The 9,416-nt window shown below is 42.1% G+C and overlaps 2 protein-coding genes across 3 annotated transcripts; one reads left to right on the forward strand and one right to left on the reverse strand.

The window, feature by feature from the left end:
* Window positions 1-244: 244 nt before the first annotated feature.
* ttc36 (tetratricopeptide repeat domain 36) lies at window positions 245-2,068 on the forward strand. The gene is made up of 3 exons (XM_069161493.1): window positions 245-414; window positions 623-811; window positions 1,736-2,068. Exons 1-3 carry the CDS (start codon window positions 309-311, stop codon window positions 2,002-2,004), a joined length of 564 nt encoding a protein of 187 aa, XP_069017594.1. The 5' UTR covers window positions 245-308; the 3' UTR covers window positions 2,005-2,068.
* A 10-nt stretch (window positions 2,069-2,078) lies between these two features.
* LOC138205466 (F-box only protein 40) lies at window positions 2,079-7,093 on the reverse strand. 2 transcript variants are annotated; one of them, XM_069161494.1, is made up of 4 exons: window positions 7,065-7,093; window positions 6,729-6,787; window positions 4,720-6,597; window positions 2,079-2,988 (listed from the first exon to the last, which is right to left on the reverse strand). In XM_069161494.1, the coding sequence occupies exons 2-4, from the start codon at window positions 6,729-6,731 to the stop codon at window positions 2,806-2,808; spliced, it is 2,064 nt and encodes a 687-aa protein (XP_069017595.1). In that variant the 5' UTR covers window positions 6,732-6,787; window positions 7,065-7,093; the 3' UTR covers window positions 2,079-2,805. The 2 variants fall into 2 exon arrangements, with proteins under 2 accessions (XP_069017595.1, XP_069017596.1); XM_069161495.1 differs by lacking the exon at window positions 7,065-7,093 and having other exon boundaries at window positions 4,720-6,527; window positions 6,729-6,782.
* Window positions 7,094-9,416: the final 2,323 nt, after the last annotated feature.

Here is a 9,416-nt window from a genome sequence, read left to right on the forward strand (position 1 = left end):
GGTTTGAACAGCATGCTGCAAACTATCATCACAGAATCGGCTGTATCTAAGAAGAGTTTCATTCGGTCTTCTTTTGCCATCACAGAAAAAGCTCTGCAACAAGCTTTTTTTTTTTCCACTGCCCTGCATTTTTTAGGTAACTAAATACAGATGTGCTCAGTGCAGGAAAATCTCAAAGTCCACCTCTGCTTCCGCCCCCTTCTCGGATTGGCTGGTGGAAATGGCCAAAAGCAAGGGGAGGAAGAATTCTCCACCCGGCTGTAATGTAGGTGCCATCTCTCTCTGCTTCCTTGAAACACATTGGTGAGATGGCCTCTGCACATGACAGAGCTGTACTCCAGGCTATTTTCAACCCCACCACCCCCTTTGGAGACATTCCTGGCCTTAACCAAAAGGAGGAATTAATTGATGATGGTGAGCATGAGCTTTCGACTTGATGTGTCTCTACATATCATGTTACAGCATATTGAATTCATTTGAACACATCTCATTCCCAGGCTGAAAAAACACGACATTGTAATCCAAACTGAGGTCTGGGCGACAATTCTGTGTTTTCATTTCCACGGAGGTACCGTCAATTGGGTTTATATGCTTTTTCAACCTGTTTATCTCCTTCCACCAGACAGTGGCTTCGACACCGAGTTGCTGAAGCAAGTGAAAGAGTTGGAGATGCAGGGTGTCTCAGCTGCAGAGGCTGGGGATTTGCAAGGTGCACTTCAACTGTTCAGCCAGGCAATCCACATCCTGCCTGAGCGAGCCTCAGCCTTTAACAACCGGGCACAGGCCCTGCGGCTGCAGGGGGACACAGCAGGTACATGCAACAAATTCAATAATAACCATTTCCAGAAGCACCGCAGTGTGCCAACATATCAGACTGCCGGGTCTGAGGTCAGCATGGCACAGTATCTGAGCTCTGTCTACCGGATGCACTTTGTTAGCCTCGTGTTCTTCCAAATCAATGACGGTACAGTGACAAAATACTGTGGACGCTTCCACAGTATTTTATGGATTCAGTAAATGATTTCCAATTCTAAACTGTTAAATGTGCGTTATCATACATTATAGCTAATTCTTATGTCTCAATCAACCTTCGTAAATATGTATTCTTTAAATTTGCAAACTCTTCGGGGTATGTGTATATTGCCATGGTGTTTTTACACTCACTCCAAGTGGATCATTTTTTCAAACAAACCAGTCTAAGTACTCAATCATGTTGTACTTTCTTTTTTTCCAAAAGAAATTGTAGATGGTGCTTTTCATTTTATCTGAAAACTGGCATCTGCTGTTGTTCATTGTAACGAGCTTTTGTTAATTCGCAACAAAACACTCACGTCTTTATAGAATATGCAGAAAATGTGAAAAGAAATCAGAGCCTTGGCTGGATCACAAAATCCTTTTATAGTTATTTGCTGTTCTAAAAATGAAGCTGTTTATTGTTTAATTGTTATTATTATTCAATATTGTTGTAAAGGAGATTACTAACACATCAGTCAAAACTAAAACCGGTTACAGTCTGTTCATGCTATGAAGATTATAATGATAATGATGATTATTATCATTGTTGTTATTTTTGGATTGCATTCACCGCCATACCTTTAGCAAAGCAAAAAACATGTTACTCAGCATGAATATTGCGGTTGACTGCAAAACTGAGTGGCTTGTAAAACATGAAATAAAACCTCAAATCAACTGTCCAGACATGTGTGTGCTTCACGGTGCTCCTCTCTTCTCTCAGGAGCCTTGGAGGATCTGGACCGAGCGATTGCTCTGAGCGGCAGCACTGGACGAGCTGCCTGCCAGGCGCTGGTGCAAAGAGGCCTTTTACATAGATTAACATGCCGGAGTGAAGAGGCCAAAGCAGACTTCGAGAAAGCAGCTGCACTTGGAAGTGAATTTGCTCGACAACAGGTTGTGGTTCTCAATCCCTACGCCGCCCTGTGCAACAAAATGCTGGCAGAGGTGATCAACAAACTACGCAACCCCGAAGTGTCCGAGATGCAGTAGTGTGGACAGTTTGTAATGTGGAGACTTTTTCTGAGGTCAATAAAATAACCTTTTTAACATTTAATGTCCTTTTAATACCTTCGATTGGTCTGCTACAACTACAACTCACATTTATTATATAGTATAACATCAATGACAGAGATCACAGTTCACGTTAAAAAACAGATTGTTTTCATGAGATGTGAGATACAGGACATGTGATATCATGTTCAGCATTCACACAACAAACTTGTTTTTTGGTGTGAGATGTGGCACCATTTGACACAGGTGAGGGTACTTCAGAATTCATCCAGTAGATGTCAGTCTTGTCACGTCGCAACAGTAAGCAGCAGCACTTCCTTTATTTCCTTTAAATAATGCTTTTCACCATAAAGATTAAGCATGCTGGGACAAACAACACCAGTCAGCTCAATATGCCAAACACGGGTCACCAGTTATACGAGGACCTCTCGCAAACAACACATGAACAAATCTGGGCATTTATTTGGGAATATCAATAATATCTTCCTTTTTCTTCTTGAACACTGCATAAATACATCCAACGTCAAACATTTGCCTGAAAACGAGAACATACAGGATGAGTAAATCACAGCAAAATTGCAGTTTATACATTTTTCATACACATGTATCTGTCTGCAGGGCTTTCACACGAAGCAGCTCCGGATTCCCTTCTGTTTTTATGCAGCACTTCTACATGCGGAGGCTTTATCCGCTGTGGGTGCCCACAAGTCACGTCTCAGTGGTTCTAAACTTGGCATTACTCGCGCTGCGGTCCACCCGCTGTGCTCCGGGACATGAGCATTATCTTTTGTGCTTTAGTTCTCCATGTTTGCGTCTGACCTCTCCCAGGCAGGCTAAAGCCACCGGCTCCCTGCGCTCTTCTCTCTGGTAGAAGGAGCAGGTTTTCAGGTGTTCTGACATGGAAGGAGTATCGCCGAAGCGCCATCTGTCCACAGAGGAAAACAGAGTGCTGAATTTCCAGACCTGTAAAACACAGAGGCAGAGCTGAAGTAGGTGGAGGAGGCTGCTGCCATGGCATCTATCAACTGTACTGCAGCATCAGTATATGGCCAAGAGGATAAATGTATTTTTAATATCCATGGAATCAAGATCACAGAGTACTTTCATCACATGTCAGGGCAGGAGGCTATTTTTGTTTCCAGCCATTACAAATTTACACAAATTATGCCGATCACTGGAGAGCAAATACCCAGCTGTTGCCCACACACATCACATATCTGACTTGTTATGGTAGCACCATGTTTACTGGCGGCAAAGCCTCTGGCCATTCCACATCACTGATATCATCGGAACGCTTTTTGTCCCATGATCACTGCAGCGCAGAAATAGTCAAAGTAAAAATACTCATGCATACATTTATACTGGGTTTATCCATTAGCTCCGGAAGGGTGGTTTTCATCATACACATTTGTTTGTTTGTTTGTTTGTCAGTCAGCAGGCTATTAAAAAAAAATGCCTTTACTGATTTTGAAAAATGATGTGAGGAAAGGCAGCTAAATAATAAAAGAGAAAAACAAATTCTATCCATCTTTCATTTCCATAACTCTGGAGTCATAAAAAAAAAAAAAAACAACATCATGTCATGACAAATTTCAGCCTGTCTAAACATGTTGTTGTTTCTTTTACCAGCAAATTTAATTAAATCCTCACTAAATTTGTAACATTAAATATTTGTGTGTCCTTAAATGGCTTTCCTGTGCCTTCTTGGTTGCCTTATTCATCTAGACGTGACCGCTGATGTAAACTGCCATTGCTCTTCAATATACTTTGACGCATCTCATACATCGATTTGTTTAAATGTCATGAATCTGAATCGCTTCAAATATGCCCCTTAAAAACTGTTTTTCTAATTCCAGACAGGATTCAGGTCATCTCCAAAAAAGCTGAGCCAGCTGCTGGTGTCCCAGAGATCCTTGGAGCAATGCGGTGCCCTCCTGGTCTAAGCCACATTGTTTAGGTTCTTGAACTCAGTGGCCTCCTGAATTGATTCCAGCTGTTGCATGTGACTCTCAAGCCCCTCCCATTTTCCCCTAATCGCTGTACTGGCAATCGATCCCTGTGACTAGTTTTAAAATAAAGACGAAGGCAGGTCACTTTGGTCATCTAAATACTGTATACTGTTTTGCATTTTCCATCACTGATAGTCTCAATCAACCAGACCATTGTTTGGACACCAAAGTCAGAAAAGTTTCACTTACACTTCCTCTGCTGCCTGACACTACAGGCAGCTGATTTTTCATAATGACACAGAAAAAAAAGTAGTAAATGTTCAGTGGCTGCTTCAGTCGAAACCCAATAAGTACTACCAACACAGCTGTGATTCTGTCTGTAATATTGTTGGAGAGGGCTGTTGAGAGGGTTTACAATGCTGTCAAGCTGTTTGAAGGATTGACATTTTTCAGTGACAGTTTACAAATTGGGGCCAGGTACTAAAGGGGAGCTGATATAGATGCCTATCTATAGAAGCCTCCTGTACTTTGGCCACAGTGTATGAGGTTGAGATCAAAAGAAGTAGATTAAATTATAGAGCTTAATAAGTAAAATAAATATAATACAATGCAATCGAATTTTTATCTGCAGTTCATTTAAACAGAAATTAATATAGTAACAAATGGATGATTCACACAAGTAGTTCATACAAACACATTTCTTTTTATGGAAAAAAAAGAAAAAACAAATCTTAAGGTTACTTGCTTTCTTTCGACATCTCCACGAACTTCGCCCACTGGAGTAAGTCTTTTTCTCCCACTTCAAAGAGACCATTCCTCTCATCTGCAAAACTGTGGCACACACCTCCCTCAGCAGACGGGAGACTTGGGACAGCTGAGACAATGTACAACTGTCTAGGCAGCCTGCAATGTGCTGAAGGATCTCCAGGGGCAGTCTGCTCAGGGGATCTAGATTATGTTCACCGTTTCTCTGGAAGCTTGAGTTTTTCCCACCTTCGCACAGGGATGAATGGACTTGCGGCTCGAGTACAAAAGTGTTGACATCTTTTGAGAATTTGATCGTAGCTTGTTGACCAGCAGGGCAAAACCTCATCTGAGTGAAAATACAACCGAGGTATGCCAAGGGGCAGCGCTGTTGGAACCAGCCATTCAGAGAGGCCTGTATGTCAGAGTGCACGTTCCTGAAGTGAGAGCGGTACTCATCGCGGCGAAAGAAGTGGCCGCACACGTAGCTGAAGGCTGAACTTGTTTTGTTATGTCTTCTGGTGACAGATTCCGCTTCCACATGTACATGAAGACTGCGAGGTTTGCCTGCTACGACATCAGCTAGGGACGCGTTTGTTTTGAACGGAGCAGAGGAAAAGTCGTACGTTTGTGTTCCTACATCGACGTAAATGCCCTCCGTCGTCATGGTCTCTGAGATCAAATGTCCCTTCAGTTCCTTTTCCTGGGAGCACAGGAGTGTGGCGCTCACCTCCTCACACTTTGGAACATCCTCGACCGACACGCCTAAATCTGCAGTGTCAACGCTCTGGTGTGTCTTGGTCCTGCGTGCAGGGTCCTTCAAGTGACTGCGTTTTGCTCGATAGCTGGTAGGAACGTGAAATGAGCGGACACTTTTAATCTCGATGGGCTCCAAACTCCCATAAACAAAATCCTTTTCTCTCGGTGTGCAAGCTGCAAGTTGGCCAAAGTTAATCAACATTGCCCCATTGTGCACCAGATACATATTATACTCTGAAATGTGGAGCTCTTTGCCTAACCTTTCAAGGACCCCATCTTGCCATGGTGCAAGGCCGGTTGCACCATTCATGCTTCTGTCAGCAGCAGCATTCTCTTCACCCTGGTGTGAGTGTCTTGTCTCCGCTTGACTCTTTGATGATCTCTGCTCTGCGTTTTCTGCTCCTTTTGCCTCCTTATTCAGATTCTTCACAGTTTCCTTGCATCCCTCCCTCTCCTTGTTGAATATTTTCTCCCAGAAGCTGTGATTTTGAATGCTTGCCACATCCCGGCTCTTTGCCAAAGCGTCTCTCTCCTCCTGACTCAATTCTTTTTCTTCCATCTTTGCCTCACTTTCTGTAAATTCTCCACAATCGTAGGAGCAGGACGGTTCTTCCGCCGGGGTGTTGATCGGAGCAGAAATATCGTCAACAGCAGGATCCTCCACCATCAACTCTGGAAAAACATTCCTCATTTTGATGGATTGAAACAGCAGCTCTTGGTCCCTGAGAGCCAAAGCAACGTCAAGGTTTACGTCACTGTTGACCAGAGGGGTCTCAGAAACATTTCTGTAAAAGTTCCGATCACTTTCTGAAACAGGCCAACGGTTCCACTCCTGAGAGCAGCAGACCACGCTGGCCGGGCAGACCTTCAAGTGTTTGGCCAGCCTGTGGCGCGGCATGGTGAGAGGACAGCCGTAGTTGACACTGAGGCAGGGGACCATCTCATTTGGGCAGAGAAGCTGGTGCTCCTCTTGCTTGCACATATGGAGGACGGCACCACAGTTTTTACGACACTTGACGACCATGCACGAAACAGAGATCTGCACCGGGACTTGACAGTGGACATTGTAACACGTGTCACAATGCACATGATGGCCCACTGGCTTCTTTGTGTTCTCCCCCTCAAGAGAGAACACAGCACAGGTGGAAGTGACAGAAGGCAACATTTCTAGTTAATCAAAAGCTTTGACAATATTTTGAATGCAATAAGGGAATCAAAAGTTTTTCTGTAAGTGAAAATAAAGGCACTTACCATTGTGGCCTAAGAGCATATGTGATTTACACATATGATCATCTGAGGAGAATTCAAGCCTGTTAGAAAGTAAAATATTTCCAATTCACTGAAAATACTGCACATAGAAGCTACTTCCAAGAAAGACATTGTTAATGTACAGACTAAAATGCATCAACACACATCAAATGCATAATTATGTGGAATTACAGGTACAGGTTAACTGAAGACTTTCTGAAAACCCAAACAAAGCCAATTTGTGCAACAACAAAAAAAAAACACAACCTGAAAAACAAACTAAATAAGAAACACACAAAAATAAAGTTGACAGCCAGAACAATAACAGTACAGTCTCACCCTTTGTTTCACTGTTGCTTTGTGTCCACTGGCACTTTTGAATAACCTCTGCACTGTGTCTGGATTTTATAAATAGACACAATAGAGGGGCAGACAGGGCAGTGGGACGGGGCACAATTGTCACAGCCATTAAGAGGCAAGGTCAAGTTACAGCCTCACCACTGCCTCACTATGAGAGGGTGGTGATAATAGAAGGTAATCCAAGTTCTCAACAGTCTGACTATGTCTGACTATGTTAAAAAAAACATCACCGTCTTAACATGTGCAACACACGGCCTGAACACACACGACACTGCCAACCCCATGAACGTCATTCCCTGTGATTTTATTTATTTATCTTGATTTCCTTCCAAAATAATATTTGACAATAAATTAATGAACAACATTAAAGCTGCTTCCTAAAATATACCTCAAATTATTTTACAGATGGGTGGTGTCCCTGATGACTTATTTTGTTTTTAAATTATAAAATGATTGAAATGATAATTATAAGTTATTTCCTTAATCAAGATCAATACATTACAGTGGGATGATATAGGGTGATTTGTCCTGATCCATGTCTTCCACTAGATGTCAGTCACACACTTTCAGAATATCAACCAACATTTCTGCAGCAACGCTCTGCAGTCAAATAAAATTCTGAAAATGGACTATTTGTGTTGCAATGTAATATTAAATGGGTAATATTTATGCTGAGTTCTTTTAAATTCTTGTCAACCCTGTGCAGGTGATTATGTCCTTGTTGGAACTGAAAATGGATGCTAGTTTTGGACCCATGTGCTACTTTTTAAAGGGAATGAGCTGATGGGAAACTTTTCCTCATCAAACAATGTTTTGGTTCATTGGAGAAACTCATGCATTCTACACACCTTTTAGCATTTATACAGTCGACCCAAATATATGGGTTTTCTAATTGAATCACTATTCATTGGTCTCACGATATAACACTGTTATTGGAGAAGCTAAGGCTTAGGATTGCAGGAAGAAGGAAAGTATTCAGTAAGGCATGGGGTCCAGTGATGAGAGACCGAAAGGGTTTTTCTGTCAGCATTACCAATTATCTATTTGTTTTGTACTTTCTTATCTCTCTTGATTTTATTTGGCTCTCTTGGGTTAATCTCTTGCTTTCCAATATGAGTTTGGCTTGTTTTCTTCTTTGGTCAATGCTGTGTATAAGATCTGCCAATAATTCAAATTCGTATGTTTTTCTGTGCCACTACTGTTGCCATTAGTGTTGTTTTGGATAAGATAAAAATGCTTGCTTTCGTGCACCAATGTAGACTGCACACTACAAACTGCAATCAAATATTCTATAAAATGATTTAAATGTGCACATACAGTAGTTCATTCTAGGTCATATAAAAAAGCAACACGGTATCACAGCAAAGCGTGAAATAGACCGGCCGGTCAATTACAGCAAGTCGTGACATAGCCACGCTTTGGTCTGTCTGAGAGTGACAGATACACGTTTTCCAGAGGTGGACGAAAACGATACCTACTGCATGCTTAGAGTCATATGATTTACAGGAAAATGAAACTGTTACCAAAAACACATGGTTTATAAAAACCCTTAAGAATCCACCACCTGGATTCAAACCGTGTTGTCCCACATGGCAGTCTGTGACTAAAATTGTGACTAATACTGCCAAAAAATGTCCTTTCTTCTTGGTCTCAAAGTCTCTGTTGCGGGACCTTGGTCAGATGATCCCACGTCACATGACATTTACGATCGTGTAAATTTCACCCTTACGAAACATGTAACTTTCACGCCTTGACAGCCCAAAGCGTGACTATCCTCACATTTTGCTGGAGTGGATGTGTTGCGCTTTGCTGTGATACTGGGTTGAAAAAAGTGCAAGTCTTTCCTTCTGTTGTCTGTCATTCAGTCCATCTTTTTCAATCACTTTCACAAATACAATGTTTGGAACATAATGGGGCATTAAAGTAGCCTAACTAAGTTTAACTAATTACACTCATTTTCATTAAATCTAGCTGAACCATCATCGCCTTCACTCAACCACATCCATCATCCTGCAATCACCTCCTGACACCTATTGTGCACTCCATGTAAAATGTGCTGGTTTCACAATTGGCATCTGGAGGTGTTCGTGCTCTTTTTTTGTTTTGTTTGCCAGGCACAGAGCACAATGAGCAGCTTATCAGAGGCAGCTGCTTTGCTCTCTATAAGCTCTGCAATCAGCATATATTACATCAAGTGAGAGCCAGAAAGAGAGAGCGGACCCTTGGTGAAGAACTTGCTGTTTCATTGTCTTGTTGCTATACAACAGCAGCAAAGCTGAAACTGCAGGCTTCTATTGTCAAGTAACGTTTTAAAAGGGCCGTAAAACAGGT

The sequence above is a fragment of the Embiotoca jacksoni genome, unplaced genomic scaffold (assembly GCF_022577435.1).
Source record: "Embiotoca jacksoni isolate LCO1_2020_lvr unplaced genomic scaffold, fEmbJac1.0.p SCAF_28, whole genome shotgun sequence".
In the NCBI taxonomy this organism is placed as follows: domain Eukaryota; kingdom Metazoa; phylum Chordata; class Actinopteri; family Embiotocidae; genus Embiotoca; species Embiotoca jacksoni.